The sequence below is a fragment of the Chiloscyllium plagiosum genome, chromosome 18 (assembly GCF_004010195.1).
Source record: "Chiloscyllium plagiosum isolate BGI_BamShark_2017 chromosome 18, ASM401019v2, whole genome shotgun sequence".
NCBI classification, from domain to species: domain Eukaryota; kingdom Metazoa; phylum Chordata; class Chondrichthyes; order Orectolobiformes; family Hemiscylliidae; genus Chiloscyllium; species Chiloscyllium plagiosum.
Window position 1 is genome coordinate 25,498,661 of NC_057727.1, and position 19,220 is coordinate 25,517,880.

Genomic DNA, 19,220 nt, shown 5'->3' on the forward strand with positions numbered 1-19,220 from the left:
CCTGACCTCTCCGCCCCCACCCCACTCCGGCCTATCACCCTCACCTTGACCTCCCTCCACCTATCGCAATTCCAACGCCCCTCCCCCAAGTCCCTCCTCCCTACCTTTTATCTTAGCCTGCTGGACACACTTTCCTCATTCCTGAAGAAGGGCTTATGCCCGAAACGTCGATTCTCCTGTTCCTTGGATGCTGCCTGACCTGCTGCGCTTTTCCAGCAACACATTTTCAACCTGCAGTATCCCCCTCCAAACTTTGATCTGCCATTAGCAGATTGTGTACCCCCGGATACCACCAACAGTAAAGTGTTCCTAACCAGTGGGGACTTCTCTACCCCCTGGCCAATAATACTGTCCCAGCACCGTCCATATGGCCGTAGCAGCCTCCTAGCAAGGTGTGCTCTATACCGGTGGGACTCTTTACCCTCCTGGTCACCTCTATTGAGCCAACGCCTCCCGATAGGCCCAGAAACCTACCTCTAGCCCGATGTGTTCTCTACCAGGGACACTTTACCCTCCTGGCCCCCACCACTATTCAAGCTCTATCATTCTACTACGGACTGACAGGATATCATGGTTACTCACATTGTCCATGCTCTCCCCCTTGGTAACGTGCAATCCACTGAGGTTTGGCTCTTGGTCAGTGATCAGTTCCTCTTCCTCACCATATTGGAAATTACAAGTACAGACAGCACCCAACTTTTAACTTAAACTCTAACTGGGCTCTATGTTGTTCGCCCCTGCAGAGTCCAATGTTACCTTACTTTGCCACTTGTGCTTCACAACTCCTAGTGCCCTTGGCGCCTCAATTCCCACTTCAAATCCCAACTTTCGGTGTGTGTGGGGGGTGTGAACGGTGGTTTCCCCTCTTAACAACCAGTTTAGGGCAGGGCTTTTGAGACAGGCATGTGTTTCAGCACAAGCAGCAGGTTCTTACAACAATTAGTACAGTTAAACACTTATTCTCCACAGACATGCACTTAATTTCTTTTTGACTCAATATTTGTAGCAAATCAGACGTTGCAATCGGTATACCTTTTAAACTGTGTCCTTGGTCTGGTCTGACTCTTCCCGTTTGCAGGTACAAATTGGTTCTTACCCTGGTCTCCCAATCGTGGCCTTCGATCAGGGACCAGTAATAGGAACCCTGCTCGCAGTGCCAATTCTTATGGGGAAAATCACCAGCCTTGGAGTCAGAGTCGGGGTTCAATTACAGAGCTTATTGTACAAGGAAATACCGGGGAGAGAAAGACACCAACAGCACAGTGGTCAGCTGCGATTCTTCTCTCGACCCGGAGCACGTCAAGATACTTTTATACATCTTGTGATACAATTGGTCAGTGTTGAGATTATTGTCTTTGTAACATGATTTGTTTATGGCAATCATTGTAGAATCATTTCGATACAGTCATTGCCAGTTCAAGCGCAGCCTTTGTTAGGGTGCTAATTGCTCTTCCTGAGAAGGACGATTACTGTAGCTCTGGCTATTAGCACTTTGTATTGAGTCTGTATCCAGCTGTTAGCATTTCTATCAAAGGTGTTGGCGGACAATGTATGTTACTCATGTGTATTCTCTTCCTCCACTCACCTTAAACTAATCAACTAGGTTGTAAGTGCATCGTGCTGGCATTCTGGTGGCCCCAGGCAGTGTTTATATTTGCTCTGCTGTCTCTCTCCATGTTGTGGTCCGGCTGCCATCTTGTGTCAAGTGGCTGACTGATGGCTCAGTGGCTATCTTGTGTGTCCGTGTGCCTAGTGTCACTCTGCCCTGTGCCATCTCCCGCTTCAACAGAAACAGAGAAAAGCTATTGAGGGAAAAGCACGAGATTGGCATGAAGGAATGATGCCTGTTTGAAGAGCTGGTATAGGGCATAATGGGCTGAATGATTCCCTTATGCACCATTACAGTTGTGATTCTAATGTAGTTGGGACTTTCAAAGCCATTTTCATCTTGATTGCAATCACCATGTATACTGTTGTCTCTCAATCAAGAATGGTGTAACTTCAGTAAGCAACCATCTCCAGTGATAAAGCATTCTTGGCTGCTTTTAAAGTAAATCTGTAGAAAATGTTGGCATGTTGTTTTTGCATGAGCAATATTTGAGTTTTAATTTTTTTCACCTTCAGAAAATTTCAAAGGGCTGGATCTTACATTCCTTTGGAAAGGAGGAAAGCTTGCTCCTTCTGTAGTAGGTCCATCTATATATTGAATGAGAAAATTTTCTTGTACACACTTAACAATTTGGTAATAGCAAGGATTTCACCACATTTCTTATATAAATCTTGAGATGGCCCGAGTTTCTTCTGACACAGGGTCCCTTCTCACACATGGCATCATTACCCATGTCACTCAGACCCCTAAAAGATTTGTAGAGCTGTAGAGCAATCCAAACTGTCAAAATACTTCTAACGTTTTACTTTATTTTCATGGTCAAATTTCTTCTATGGTTCACAGCCTTAAAAGTGGAAAAACAGCAAGTGGTTGAGCCAAGCTGGTCTTTCTCCATTGCAGACTAATTGTGCAAGTTAGGCTTCAAAAATGTTTGCTGTGGGAGAAAAGCTATTTTCTCTTGGAACAAGACTTAAAATAAATTGTTACAACATGTGTGTATTGGTATCATGGTCAGTTTCAGTCAACATCACTTCAGATGTCAACTCCCTGCCTTTGACTCCTTTCTGGGCTTTCATAGAAGCTATCATCGTCCATAGTGTCCATGTTTGAATGAGCCATGTGATTGATAATTTGCTTGCTAGATGAGAAGTTAATTGCTTTTCCAGTGGCTGTCCAGAAGGAGGAAGATAGAGCTCAAGAGTTCTGAAAGTATGTTGAATTCCCAAAAACCAGGGATTAAATTCTTCCACTTGTGTTGAAAGTGTGGTGGTAAGTGGGCTTCATGGCATCTGGTCCATCATGCATTGGGGCAAATGTTCTCCTGCAACTCTTCCATTGTTTTACTGAATTTATTATGTAACTGAGCTGCTGGCTATGAGTCCTTGTGAGATCTTCTGACTTGCACGCCTGTGTGAAACATAACGTCTAGCTGCACATCAATTCAGATGTTGCAATTCAGGAATTGCGGATCTCAGCTGCAGTGTTTCACCCTAACAATGTTGCAAAAGAAAGGCAAGCTCATTCCCTAATCCCAGGACAGTGACCTGGAGGTGCTGGTAGAATGGAGGTCAGTGCTTTTAACCTGCTGACTGCCAACAGAGACCGCACCTACAAACCCAGCCAGCCTGGACATGAGCAGCAGAACGAGTCAGTGCTGTGTTCCACATGGAAAGAGATGCTGAGTATTGTAGAAAGAAGGTCAACGAAACACTGTGCTCCCCAAGAGTAAGTGCATAATCCTTTCTCTGCCACTCACTGTAACTCTTCTATTGCATAACCATCTCCCCAAGATTCATGAAGTAAAACTCTCAGTATAGCATTTGTGATGTCCTTTCAATGGCTCTCACCTACCTCATCCTCTGATGTTACTAACAGTTTCTGCCCTAGCACTTCGTACTCACCAAGGACACCTATCAATTCTCCTGCTCGTGCGTATGGCTAACTGCTCTTACATCCACACCATCCTTTGTCACATTATAGCATAACTTGGCCTGTAACTGGGCTGAGAGTCCCAGGTCCGGTGGTGTGGGGGTGGCAGACATCCAGCTTCTCACATCTCACAAGGAGAAAATAATAAATCTGGCTGAGGAAGAGTAGAACCACTCATGGTGATGTGGGATAACCCAGTAATCGTCATTTTGCTTTGTTGCACTGCTCTCTCATTGACTGCTAGTGTTGACTCACTCTTGCACTAGATTACATGGATTTTGTAAACAAACAAAACCCTGTTTGTGGGATGTGGACGTGCTAGTTAATCCAACATTTATCGTATGTCACTTATGACCCTGGAAAAAATGGTGGTGAACTCCCTTCTTGAAGAGTGAAAGTGTACTAATAAGTGCTGGTGGTAAGAGCTTTCACCATACATTTGTACACGATGGCATGAAAAAGCAATAACTGTAGCCATTGAGGTGATGGCAAGGTCCTACAGACAACATCAAAATTTCTTTTAGCCTTGCAAGTAAGTTGCAAAGTTGGCATTTTCTGTCAGCACATTCCTTGACCATTCACTCATTTTGCCTTGCTACCCTCAACTGTATGCATGGAAGAAGATCTCTGTTTACAATTATTTGGTGGGATAATACGTCCACAATGATATTGGAAAGTCTTACAGTTTTTGTTGAAACTAGTGTTGCCTGCTGTTACATAATTTTTGCTTGCCTCTGTTTCCTACAAAGTTACATCCACCTACTGCAAGACAGTGCAGGCTTTACACTTCTGGCCTGCTGCTGGATTTCCTGTATCTTTATTGGCAAGCTACAGACTGGGGGCTTATCTTCTGTTGGCAGCTCAGGGGAATTTTACCACCAGAACTTCATATGTACGCACACCCTGACTTCTGTCCTGGATTAGCTGCCCACTGCCTGCCTGATTTACTGCCATGAAAATCTCCTTAATATATCTGGTTAATGTTGAGATACCTTTTAAATTAGGAATATACTTTATGAGCGTGGCTTTGATTGTGAAATATATTTTAATGGATATTGAGCATTAGCAACAATATATTTGGCATACTGTCTTGCCTTTTTTTTTGTTTAAAATGATTATTGGAAACGCAAGACTGTGACCGAACTGAGCTAGTTTTATTTGAGGAATAAAGAAGCACTTGAACAATCTTTAGTTTAAAAGGAAATTTAAATTCTGATGAATATTCAAGAATTAGACTTAAAAATATAAAACCAATCAACACTGAATATATTGTCCATTGAGTATTATGATACCTGTGTTATTTGTGGACCATTCTCGGTTGAAAGTTGAGATACATGTCACAATGGGAGAAAGTGAGGACTGCAGATGCTGGGGAGTGTGAGTTGAGAGTGTGGCACTGGAAGTGCAGAACAGGTCAGGCAGCACCCGAGGAGCAGGAGAATGGATGTTTCAGGCATAAGCCCTTCATCAGGAATAGGCTACTCTCCTGCTCCTTAGATACTGCCTGACCTGCTGGGCTTTTCCAGCGCCACATACATGTCATAGTAGTTGTTTGAAGATCCTTATTGATGAGAAGCCTGTGTTTGCCAGGATTGTCAGTTTAGATTTTGTTAATCCTAAAACTCATAGTAACCTTTGCTATATAATTACTCTTTGGTTTTATATTACTTACAATTTTCAGCTTCAGTGTGTAAAACATTCTAAATAGGAAATATTACAAAATATTGATGCTAAATTATTTATTTTCATCATGATACTGATGATCAGTAATTTCCTCATGTTCTTTAAGATTAGATTAGATTAGATTAGATTAGATTAGATTACAGTGTGGAAACAGGCCCTTCGGCCCAACAAGTCCACACCGACCCGCCGAAGCGCGACCCACCCATACCCCTACATTTACCCCTTACCTAACACTACGGACAATTTAGCATGGCCAATTCACCTGGCCTGCACATCTTTGGACTGTGGGAGGAAACCGGAGCACCCGGAGGAAACCCACGCAGACACGGGGAGAGCGTGCACACTCCACACAGTCAGTCGCCTGAGGTGGGAACTGAACCCGGGTCTCTGGTGCTGTGAGGCAGCAGTGCTAACCACTGTGCCACCGTGCCGCCCATAAGTGACAAACTCAACAAATTCCTTCTCAGTTGTAACTGAAATTGTTTCTCTTGTTATTGTACAAACTAAGACATTGGTTCTTTTTCTAAAAATTAATCTAATGCCCACAGTGTTAAGTTCAAATTGATCACCATTATGCCAATTTTTTTACTGTCTCTTTTTTTACTGTAATGCTGACATCTGGATTACCTACCGTGTTATAGAAATTCCACTTTATTCTCCCAAATTACTTCACTCTGTGCACACTATCAATTTGATCTTGACAACTGCTTTCTGAGTGCATTACAGTTCACCAGCTCCCTATTAGAAAGCATACTTCAAAATTTAAATCATTGTAAATGTCCGCAAACTAAAGACTTGTTTCCATATTTTACTAAAGAATTCTCTCTCATTTATTGTGAGCTAAGCGCGTTGTGTGGCAAGTCTGTTATTTTCTATCCTTTAGATTTGAGAATATATATCTATGATTAATTTTCTGTAAGCTGCAATTATCCGTCCACCTGATTCCCAAAAACAATAATGCAATTTCTTGTATTTTGTAGGTGTGTACTTTTGTGCTTGCTTTCATTTTTTTTGTTCTGAAAATGCTTTCTTGCAAACTACACAATGTATTATTATAGTTGGTTTTATTTTAATTCCATATTATTGCACTTATGATTGTTTGCAAATTCAAACAACTTCTATAATTCATAATGAAGTATAATGTGGGTTCTTTTTGACATGGTTTGCACTTTGTAACAAATGCTTCCAAAGTCATTTTGCTTTGAGTAAATGGCATGAAATGCCTCTGATTTAATCTCTCAATATATAATCTCAAAATATTTAAATAAATCTTTTAATTACTTTAGTGCTATATTTGTAATTTTTAGCATGATGGAAATGTTCTTCATCATGTGTGATCTGTTGGAAATACTGTTCAGGCACCTAAAATGAATTTCTTCATTGTTACATCCATTTATATTCTGTGAACATATTTTCTTTTCTTTCCGCAAACAGAACCATTTCTTGGAAGGCTTACAAGAGGTATCCAAGTAAATCATCTTGTGCTTCTGCTGTGTACTTGCTTGTCAAAATTCATTCAAAAGCTAGACTAAAATTGTGATCTTCAGTTAACATTTTCTTTTGCCTGCAGTAATCAGTAGTGATTAAAGTGAAATTGTTTTGCACAAGTTTTTTTTGTGTTTCAGTATTAAGTAAAAATTGAATTTTGTTTTTTAGTAATGATTTAAATTCACTATTTTGTTTAAGTGGAATGGGCCCAATTGTTCACTCTTCCACTAGAAATGCAAAACTGGCTTTTTGTTTCCATGGGTGAATAATGTTGTTTTCCTACCTGTTCAATATATGCGATGCCTGATTTTTGGATTCAAGTACAAAAGTGCATCTCAAAGGGCATTTTGAAGCTGTTTAGGAAGGAATTTATCACTGTTGGCTTCCTTCACAGAACTTTCCAATTATTCCAGAGTTTTAGCATATTTTAATTCCCAGGTGGTTTGTTTAATTTTTGTCCCTGTGGTCATGGGAAACTAAACATATCTGGGGGGAAAGAAATATTTTGTTTCACTTCAGATTATTCTTATTTATGCACACATTTAGGAATAACTACTTGGGGTGGGAGTGGGGGAGGAGAAATTGTTCCATGAATAATTGACTTGACAATCTTCAAGTATCGATGCTTCTTCCTAGTATTGATGTAAATAGTTGAAAAATTGCAAACTTGTTGCCACTTGTTTTGCAATTGCAATATGTGTAGGCTCGATTAAGCAGCTAGTATTTCCTCCTTGCATGTGGAGGAGGAGGGTAATTTGACATTTTTATGTTTTATCCCAATGTGTATGTTGATCATTTTGCTTACTGTATGTGCTTACAGAACGCTTATTGTTTGTGTATATGTTTTGTGTTCACAGACATTTAAAAGCAGAATTTTAATTCCATTTTGAATAGAAAAGTATAATGTATAGAATGATAACTTCCACCATTATGTATACTACTTCGTATTATGAAAATATATTCATGCTGTTTCAGAAGCAGGTCACATGCTTTAATCTAATGACTATTTTGAACTTTATGTCTACATTATATGACAATAAAGGAATGTAGTAAATGGAACTTTTTTAAGGATGGAAGGGGAAAGCATTAATATGGAGGCTATTCAATTAATTTAAGGTAACAAATGACTTGCTACAATGCTGTTATTGTTATCTCTTGTAAAGAATTTATTACATATCTTATTTTACAATTGTGGACAGGAAATTGATCCCTTCCCTCATGTGACACTTGGCTGTATATTCTGTTCCTGAATAGCTTGTACTGCATTGGTTTGGTCCAATATTTTATGCTCTGATGTTGCTGATTTTGAAAAAAAAGTACCGATTTGTCTTTTGGGTTGCAATAAATTCAGTTATTGGTTAATTGGGTTTGTGCGATTTGCTGACATGACACATGAAATTAGCGGTGAAAAGTGGTATTCATCCAAAACCACCAGTTGTTTATTTCAAAATTATTTGGAAAGCATTAAATTTGTGGTGGATGTATTGATCCCTGAAAGCTAACAGCTAAAACGATGTGGAAATGTAACAGCTAAGGTACTATGCAGAATTAAATTAATTATTTGGATGTTTATTCAAAATCAAATGTTGAAGCAGATGTGATTCATGACAGCTAGATAATGGCATATCTGCTATGAGGTGCAAAGCTTTCTCATCACTAATAGCAAATGGGAAGTATCCGGGAGATACCTGGAGTTGTTCAACCAACAGTTTCAAATGTTGATTGTGAATGAACCATTAAGCACAAACATTTATGGTGCCTTTTTAAAGACATTATTGTCAAAGGTCCTGGTATTTTTGAAAGGTTAAATTCTGCTTTGATTCAGCCAGCAGCTTCAACTGCAGAGTGTTTTGAGTGGTTCTGTTATCTGCACTTGCAGATTTGTGTTTATTCTATGAAACATAATTGCTATTTCATTATATAGCATTTATGGAGCAAGTGTCTTTTCTAGCTCTGAGGTTCTCTAATTAATTACATTTTTTTTGTTTTTCTTCCTTCCATGTAAATGTTACTGTTTCCAGATGTCCAGTATCATTCTGGCTTAGTCTAACAGGTGGCATTGTTCAAAGCAAAATTAATGCAGCAAACTTGGACTTGAAGAGACAGAAGGAGCTTGATAATGGGGTTCTTAGTTTCTGTAAGAGCCATGGCAGAGCAGCTCCAAGCACTGAGGAAATTTCTGCATGACACAAGTAATAGTTTGTCACCTATGTTACCATTTCCCAGAAAAGGATGTTCTACCGTAATGGCATTTGCCTGAAGATACACCACTACTATGGTATAAATTTCCAGCAAATCTTAACCCGATATTTGTAGACTCTTCCTATGATTCTTTTGATGGGGATCAATCAAGGTTTCATTTAATGCCGAAGCATATTTCTAACTATGTCAATTTTTATTTTCTTTGGGGACAAATAATATGTTCCATTGACAAATAGAGCCTATATGTATTCTGCTGGAGTGAAAATTTTGAGGAATGAAAAGGAAATTCTTTGCTGTATCAGATTTGAAAAGGAGTTCTTTAAGTTATTTGTACCTACCAGGATATTTAGACTTTTATTAACTGTAGTACAGATTGGCACTACAAAGCATCTGTGAACAAGACTAGTTTATTTTGTTTCCTTGTGGAGTATAAATTTAACCCATGTGCTAACTTATAAGGGTTATCCATAAGACTGTAACGTACAAGAGCAGAATGACGCCACTCAGTTCACTGAATCTGCTTCACCATTCAATCATGGCTCGTTTGTTTCTCAACCCCATTCTTTTGCCTTCTTTCTATAACCATTGAACCCCTTACTAATCAAGAACGTACTTCTGTCTGTCTTAAATGTACTCAATGACTTGGCCTCCAAAGCAACTTCTAGGTGACTAATGTCTTCCTCATCTCAGTTGTAAAGAGTCCTCCCTTCACACTGAGGCTCTGCCCATGAGTCCTAGTCTTGCCCACTAGTGAAGTCATCTTCTCCACATCCACTCTATCCAGGCCTCTCAATATTCTGTAAATTTCAATCACTCACCCTTCTAAACTTCATTGAGTCCAGACTCCGAGTCCTCAACTGCTCCTCATATATAAGCTTTTCATCCCCAGGATCATTCTTGTAAATCACCTCTGGACTCCCTTCAATGCTAGCACATTCTTTCTTAGATAGGGGACCCACAATGGTTCACAATATTGCAATACAGTCTGACCAGAATCTTATTTAGCATCAGGAGTATATCTCTCTGTTGTGCTCTAGCTCTTTTGAAATTAATGCTAACATTGCGTTTGTCTTCCTAACTGCCAACTGAACCTGCAAGTTAACTTTAAGAGAATCCTGATTTAGGACTCCTAAATCGCTGTGTGCTTCAGATTTCCGAAGCCATTCCACATTTAGAAAGCAGTCTGTGCCTCTATTCTTCCTACCAAAGCATATAAACTCACATTCTCCCCATTTGTATTCCATCTGCCACTTCTTTGCCCACTCTTAAGTCCTTCTGCAGCCTCCATACTACCACAAAACTTCTGCCACCTATTTCTGCGTCATTTGCAAACTTACCATCAATACCTTCAGTTCCTTTGTCCAGATTATTAATGTATAATGTGAATAGTTTTGGTTCCAACACTGACCTCTGTGGAACTCCATGAGTCACTGCCTGCCTACCTGAAAAAGGCCCCTTTATTCCCACTCTGCCTTTTGCTAATCAGCTGATTCTCTTCCAATGCCAGTACCTTGCCCCAATACCATGAGTTCTCATCTTATTTAACTTCCTGTAAACCCAAATGGACATGTCTGTTGGCTCTCCTTTATCTAATTTGTTCATTATCACCTCAAAGAATTTTTTCAGATTTATTCGGCATGACCTCCTCTTGAAGAAACTGTGCCAGCTCAGTCCTATTTTACCATTACTTCCAAGTGCTCCACAATCTCATCCTTAATAATGGACTATAAAATCTGACTAATTACCTAGTTCAGGCTAACTAACCTATAGTTTCCACTTCTTGCCTACCTCTCTCCTTAAACAGGGACTTTACATTAGCTAATTTCCAATTGTCTGGGACTCTCCTTAACTTCACTGATTCCTGAAAGATCACCAGCAATGCCACTACAATCTTGTTAGCCGTCTCCTTCAGAACTCTGGGGTATAGTACATCTGGTTTGGGTGGTTTAGCAATCTTCAGACCTTTTTCAGCTTCCCCAGTACCTTCTCTTTAGTGGTGGCCACTACACTCCCCTCTACCTTCTGACTCGCTTGAAGTTCCGGTGTCTCTCGTTGGGAAAACTGATAAAAAATTCTTCCATCATTTCTTTCATCCCTACCACTACTTCTCCAGCCTCAATTTCCACAGGTCCAATGTCTACTCTTTATTTATCGCTGATCCTTTTAATATATCTTTAAAAAAGTTTTAGTCTTTTATATTACTAGCTAGCTTACCATCAAAATTCACCTTCTTTCTTCCCACTCCCACCATCCCACCCCCATTTAGTTATCCTCTGTTGGATTTAAAGGTTTCCCAATCCTCTGGCTTCCTACTAATCATCACCACATTGTATGCTTTTCCTTTTTGCTTTCATGCTGCTCATGACTTCCCTTCTCAGCCATGGTTGCGTCGTCCTGCCCTTAGTGTATTTCTCTTCCTTGGGATGAATTTCTGCTGTGCCTCCTGAATTACTCCCAGAAACTCTTGCCGTTGCTGCTGTAGAATCTTTCCTGTTAGGCTCCCCACCAACTCTGGCCAGCTCTTCCCTCATGTCTTTATAGTTATTTTTACTCCATTGTAATACTGTTACATTTGATTCCAGCTTTTCCAGCTTGAACTGCAGGGTGAATTCTATCATATTATGGTCACTGCCCACTAGGGGTCCCTTCAACTTCCTAATTAAGTTGTCCCCATTACACATCACGAAATCCAGAATTGCCTGTTCCCTAGTGGGCTTTACCACAAGCTGCTCCAAAAGAAATCTATGCATTCCACAATTTTCTTTTCTAGGGGATCTACTACCAACCTGATTTTTCAAGTTGTCCATGATTTTGTAATAAGGCCTTCCTTAATGCCTTTTCTATCTCCTGATTTATTTTCTTCCACACACCTGACCACTGCTAGGAAGTCTGTCCATATCTCCCATCAGGGTCGTCTTTCCTTTGCAGTTCCTCAACTCTACCCACACGATTCGACATCTTCAGACTCTATATCGCTTTTTTCTTAGGATTTCATCATCTCTTTCTTTACATAATTTCTGAAAATAACTTCTCACTGAAATATGTTTTTTTTTGCATCTGGTACAATTTTAAATGAATGTACTTTGAGAAAATCATTCAAGCAAAGTTTTGACTTTCTAAAATTTAGAATTGTATTTCACTCTTTTTGGCTTCTGCAACAATTTTGTTTTCCCAAGGTATGAAATGTGTTTACTTGTAATACATCATTTAACCTTCTCTGTATCTTTCTTCCACAGTGGTCATTTATAGTTGCTACTATTACAGAGATACTGCCTGTGGCATTCCTCCCTAACTTCATCATCCAGAGAAAAGTACTAAGACCTTTCAGGACACAGACTGGGGGAACAATTATGGTAAGTAAATTGCTAATATTTGAAAATTATCATGCATTCTGATTTAATAATATTTTAAAATTAATTGTTAATTAATTAAAAGTATTCTGCCTGTGTGTGTGTGTTTGTGTGAGAATTTGATCACTTCATTCAGCATAAGTGATTGGAAATGTCTCATTTAAGTCTTAAATATTCAATGACTGATTCTTCAAATGTTAGGCAGTATTTAAATCTTAATGTGTTCAGCTGCAATTTTTAAAAATTGTGCATCATCAGTTCCATGTAGTGAAAGATTCTGTCCTGTTGGTAAATTATTTAATGCCTTAAAGAATAGTTTGTGTTAGAAAACACAGTTATTGCTCAAATCTTAAGAAATGTTTTATTATCAGGTCGCTCAAGAGAAAAGGCTAGAATGTATGAGAACTAATGCATTTGTATTAATTGACTTTGTACGGACTAAATAAGCTATTCTGCATTCTCAAAAAATAATGCAGCAGTTTGGTCAAATTGTCCTGCAAGATTGGATGCTAACTTTTACAGAAAACAATTGCTTCCTAAATTTTTGGTCTGTAGTTCACGTAACCTCTACATGAATGTGGCTGAGTCCACTCTGCCCTTCCTTCCTAACTCATACTTTTGAGGGTCATAGCCACTTGAACTGTCTGCACCTGCAAACATGAAGGGGTGAACAGGAATCTAGTCCTTGACTTCCTTCTTTAGAAAAGGACAGGTGGTGCATGGAAGACTGAGCTTGAAGTCAGATCCTGAGAACAATAACTTTTTTTTAATGCTTGCCACATTTGCAAGTCAGAGTGAATTTAATCTGTACCCTATAGTGAACATGCTTATTGTCAGTCATATATCTTTGAGAGCACTCTAAAATAGATTCAAGTTCATGTAAGTAGTCAACTTGTTGCCTTATATTTCACTGTAGTGTTCATCAATCTGTCCCTCCAAAAAAAGAGATTGCAGTATTCAGCACATATAACAAGACTTTTTGATCATGCAGTGCTAAGGGTCAGAGATTGTATGGCCTGGATTTTGGGTGGTAGAGATAAAATCTTAATAACTCTCCACTGTCAGGAAAGACCAGTGATCTTGAACTTCAGCAAATACCTGATGTAAACATTTTAAATTTTTTATGACATAGCCTTTGACATTTATATTAAATATTAAGAAGGATTTCAGTGTGAATGTATTTTGAATCCTTATACTGCCTGTTAAGTTGCCAGGTTTGAGACCGGGCTCAGAATGAAGGCAGACTCTGAAGGTCCTGGCATTATTTCAGCAAAATCACATTCTCATTTGCTGTTTGTTTTTACAGCACAACGATCCTGTTTCAGATGTGACCATGAGTTCAAAATAGTTTCTGTTTCAAAATTGCTGAATATTTAAGGAAGAAATTTAGCTGTTGTTTGAGATTGAAGATTTAGCTTGTTTCTTTGTGTATAATTGCTCAGCTGTGGAATTACTGTTTTGTAAAATGTGAGACTACTTAAAAAAAACAGCAGTTTGCCTTCACCAAGTAATTGTAATTAATTCTGTAATGGGGCTTTATACTGGAAATGTTTAACAGAGTGTGCAGTCTTAGTCTCTAATACTATAGTCACTAGATTTTAAAAGGAAATGTATTTTCTCAAATTGCCAAATATTCTAAAGCATTGCATGTAGTCATGGTCTGACTTGCATTGTTAAATCTTTCATATTTGACTGGCTCGAATCAACCTGAAGATAAACACAATTTGAAATTGTATTTCTGTGTACAGCAGTTCTATTTTAACTTCAGACAACTTTGGTTTAATGGCACGGTAATTAAATACAATGGATACAATGCAATGCATTTTTCAGAGAGAAGTAAACAACTGATCCATCTAATCTAACTACCAGATTCCCAAAGGATTACTAACTGAATACAATTGCAAATCTAACCATTGTGAATGCCATTTCCACACACAGCAGAAAAATCTAATATATTTCGCTGCTTCCAGTTTGCTTTTTTTTCAAAATAATCATTGATTAGTATTATCTTTTCAAATTCCTGTGGGTCCAAGATAGTCTTCTCATTGCATTTCCATATATTCTAGTGTTGTTAATTTGAGTGCTCTGCATTCTTTCCAATCGCATAACTTAAAAAAAAAGCTGACACCAAAGCTGGATGAAGTATTTATGCTTTGGTCTCATTGAAGCAAGATGTAATTCTAAAATTGCTACTGTTAACCTTTCTAGCTTCTAAGCTGGTACAGCTGTCACTCAACTGCTGGGATGCCTTTTTGCTACTTATTGCTAAATCTGTCTTCAGTGATATCATAAGTATTTCAGTTTCTGCTTTTTGTTATTAAAGAAGTATATCACACTTTTAAAGCTTGATTTTATGCATTGGCTAAAAAGAAAATATTTTAATTGGTGTATAATGAAGAAATTGTATCTTTGAAGATGTTCCAGAATTGTGACATTATCATTGGCCTTTGGTCTTAAAATGATTGTATTCAATTAGATAAAGTAAAATAAAAGTTTCATTAAATTTAATCTTTTAAAATTTATTTAAATTAGTATGTGTGCATTTATAATCTATGATTTAATTGAACATTTTAGCAATTATAGAACATCTGTAGGAGCATGTAATATGGAACAAAATGTCTTTTAAAATATAAGCGGGAAGTGCGGGGAAACCCAGCAGGTTTGGCATCATCTCTGGAGAGAGAAACAAAGTTAATGTATCAAGTCTGATATGATTCTTCTTCAGGACTTTTGTAGAATAGTCATGTAAGAGTTGAAACATTCATGATGATTCTCTCCAGAGATGTTGCCAGACCTGTTGAGTATCCTAGCACTTTCTGTTCTTATTTTAGCTCTCCAGAATCTACATTACTTTTTGTTTCATTTGATTATTTTGCCAGTGTAACAATATAGCAAATAAAGGGTGACTTGGTGATGGGCCACCAGCTACCATGAAACAGTTTCAATTACTACATAGTGCAAACATCTGTTGACGTTCTGTGTATATTGTATGATTCAACAATATTATTCCAATAATGCTGCTTTTGATCACTGCGCTTTAATCTTTTTGATTGGAGATGTATTTTACCTTTAAACATCAAGAGGCTTTTAAGCTAAAAGCTTTAGTAGCAGCCCTTTTCCAAGTCTACCACTGGAGAAAATGGATCAAAATTTTAGAAGTTTTTCTGTATATGTGAATCTGTAGGTCTCCAATTTATTTGCAGTAATATCCAAATAAAAGTCATTAGGTGAGTTACCAGTAATTCATAACTCTGACTTTTTTTGACTTCCATAAGCCATGTTAATATTGCACTGATTTGAGGACTTATAAGAAAAGAGACTTTTTGTTGTCAAAGGTTTTCATTCTTGTATTCATCAAGGTATTTTGCAAGAATACAATTCCAAGGGAAAACCTACAATTTCACAGAATACAGTTGAACATGTGGTTAAAGAGCTGATGTAGTGTGGAGGGCTTCAGATATATGGATCACTGGGAGGTCTTCCAGGGAAGAGGACGTTGTACCTAAACTGGATGGGCACCAATATCCTGTCAGGGAAGTTTGATACTGCCACTTGAGAAGGCTACTGATGTGGCAGAGAGATAGGAACCAGAGCAGCAGGTATAGAGACTGAGGAAGAGCTTAAGACCAAGACATATATATTTAAGAGGAAGAATGGTCAGGGAGAACTTACTGAGTTCAGTGGAACTAGAAGCTTGGACTTTATTTATTTCAATACAGGAAGTATAACAGATAAGATGGATAAACCTAGAGCCTATATTAATGCATGCAGATATGATGTTGTTGCTATCACAGAGACATGGTAGGCACCTTAATGTTCCGGAATATCAATCTTTTGGACAAGACCGAGGAGGAAGTAAAAAAGGTGGGCCAGTTGCATTACTGATTAGGGAGCATGTCACAGCTGTGTTGAGGGAGCATACCCTGAAGAGATCTTGCAGTGAGGCATAATGGGTAGAGCATAGGTATAGGAAGAGGGCACTCATAATGCAGGGATTGTACTGCAGACCTCTCAGCTGCCAGCAGAAGATAGAGCAAGAGATATGTAGTCAGATTCTGGAAGAATATGAACATAACAGGGTTGTTGTGGTGGATGATTTTAACTTGCCCCATATTGACGGGAGCTCCCTTTAATGTGTATTTGGATGGGGAGCACTTTATTAGGTGTGTCCAGGAGGGTTTCTTTTTGCAAGTGTATGCAGATAGGCCAACAAGTGAGGGGGGGGGGGGGGGGGGATTTGTAGCTCAGCTTGAGGTTCTGGATGTATGTTTGCTCACTGAAAACGAACCTTCCAGCTTAGCAAGCAAACCTACATCCATAATTCCCTACGTTTTTGGATACTTACAGATAAGGACAAGAGTGGATCTTGGATGAAGATGTTAAATAGGGGGAAGGCCAACAATAACTGAATCAGGCAAGACTTAGAGAATGTGGATTGAGAGCAACAGAGGCTAAGTCCACATCTGATATGTGGGAGTCTTTCAAACATCATGATTAGAGTGCAGGATGGCATGTTCCTGTGAAAATGAAGGACAGGCATAAGAATTATAATGAGGTCAGTCAGGTGGACATCATGGTTCCCTGATTGGACTAGCTTAACAGCCTCAATCAGGGAGCCCTGGCTGACAGACAGAAACAGGAGTGTTAGTGGCTCTGTGCACTCTGAGAGCTGGCTCTGAGGAGGCCAGATCAGTGTCAAAGTCTTTCCACGTGTAAGTAAAGGGTAATTTTGTGATAGAAACCAACCTCTCCTGAATTATTTCAACAGGAATGGCAGGATTCAGGAATCTTGGATGATGGGAAATGATCAACTTAGTCAAAAAAAGGAAGCATATCTAAGATCTAGGTACTTAAAACAGACTGAGTCATTTGAAGAATATAGAGAAAGTAGGAAGGAGCTCAAACGGGGAGTTAGGGCTAAAAGGGGCGATGAAATGTCCTTGGCCAGAAGAATCCCAAGGCATTATTAGAAGCAAGAGGGTAATTGGGGAAAGAGTAGGTCCACTCAAGGATAAAAGAAGGAGGTTATGTGTGAAGCCAGAGGAAATGTGTAAAATCATTAATGAGCACTTTACATTGGTATTCATAAAAGTCACAATTGCAACATTTGAGAGGAATTTGGATGGGTATATGAATAGGAAGGATTTGGAGGGATATGGGCCGGGTGCTGGCAGGTGGGACTCGATTGGGTTGGGATATCTGGTTGGCATGGACGAGTTGGACCGAAGGTTTCCATGCTGTGCATCTCTATGACTCTATGATATGGATGTGAGAGATGTTGAGGTTAAAGAAAGGTTTATGAATACTCTTTGGCAGGTCAACATTAAGAAGGTGGAATTGTTTGGTGTCTTGAAATGTATTAAGGTTGACAAGTCCCCAGGGCCAGAGGGGATCTATCCCAGTTTACTGTGGGAGGTGAGGGAGGAAATAACTGGAGGCTTAACAGATATCCCTACATTCTCTTTAGCCTCTGGGGAATAGAGAATGGCCAGTATTGTTCCTTTGTTTAAGAAGGGAAACCGAAATTATCCAGGTAATTACAGGCCAAAGAGGGTAGTGGTGTCTGGAATGCACTGCCAGTGGAGTTGTTGGAAGTAGGTTTGTTATCAAGATATATCTTAATTGGGAGGCAAACAGAGGGATAGAAACTGTTTATGGGAAATAATAGTGGGTCTAAATCAGGATTGGGCATTGGTGCAGGCTTGGTAGTTTTTCCTGCACTATATTGTATTGTGTTCACTGCATGAGAGGAGGGTGGTGATTAGTTGGCAAGTAGACTCTGATTGATTGATAAAAGTGTTGTCATGGAGACCAGCTAATTGGCAACCTTTTGAAACTTGAAACCAGGCAGGTTGACTCTGATTGGTCAGGGTATTGCCCTAAGAAATGAACCAGTGAATAGTTGTCACCAATTTTGTTGAGTTGGAACAGGTGCCGTGAGTGTACATGTTCTTTCTAACGGCAAAGAAGAAGGCTCTGTGTATTAATGTATATAGCTTTCAACACATGCAAGAGTGCCACGCTGTGTCTGAAATCTGATATGATTCTCCAAGCTTTGTGATGTTTGGGCTACAGATCTGGCATCAAGCACACTGAAATTCATATATCACATTATTCACTTGTCCGATTGACAGAATGGCTGTTACGTTTGACCACCCTTCATATCTGTACTGCATAGTAGCAGTGGGAAGCAGTTAAGTTTCTCCTGTTGCTTCCAAAGGCTGGCAGATCATGTCAAGCATTAGTACTTTCAGCTGTTTGCAATTAGTAAGGTACTGACCATACCCAACCAGTCCATGTTTGCAACACTCACAACACTGTTTTATATTTAGATTTAATTCTGTAATTAAGTAACATATGTTGTATAATTTTAATTGCATGAGGAATTTCATTGACAGCTAATTTAGAATCGTCACTTGCCTGTATTATAAGCTATATATACACGGCGCCCTGATCTCTGCAGACTGAAGACACGCATGCACTACATCGGTTTCAACTCAACAAAACAAGTGACAGCGACTTACTGGTTCATTTCTCAGGGCAATTTCCAGACCAATCTTAGTCAAATGTTGACAAGGTTTGGTTGTTTAATTGTTTGATCAGCACCAATGGGTGCATTCTATATGGTGACACCTCGACCACTTGTCTGTCAAACAGCACTCTCATGCAGTACACATGATTTATTTTTCCCCTTGAATTTGCAAGATTGTGAATTGTTTTGATGAGTAAAAGGTGACGAGCTTTGAAAACAATGTCTTTTCACAGCAATTCAAGTCTGTGCCACCAAGCAACCACTTGCACTAATTGTTAAAAGGCACAGAAGATATTTAGTTTCAGCCTCATCCTGGGTTGTCTAATTAGACACCGGAGCAGTCTAACTATTGCTGAACCTGTTGAACAAGAATTTTCTTTGCTTCTCAAGGTCACATTACACTTAGTTAAAGGAGTGGCACAGAATT

The 19,220-nt window shown here is 39.1% G+C and overlaps 1 protein-coding gene across 1 annotated transcript in view; it reads left to right on the forward strand.

Moving 5' to 3' along the window:
• The window catches only part of hdac11 (histone deacetylase 11), a 122,476-nt gene that overhangs the window by 33,537 nt on the left and 69,719 nt on the right, over positions 1–19,220 (forward strand). The window contains exon 6 of the mRNA XM_043707994.1: positions 12,148–12,264. Coding sequence (XP_043563929.1) covers positions 12,148–12,264 — 117 coding nt within the window. The remainder of the gene's footprint in view (positions 1–12,147; positions 12,265–19,220) is intronic.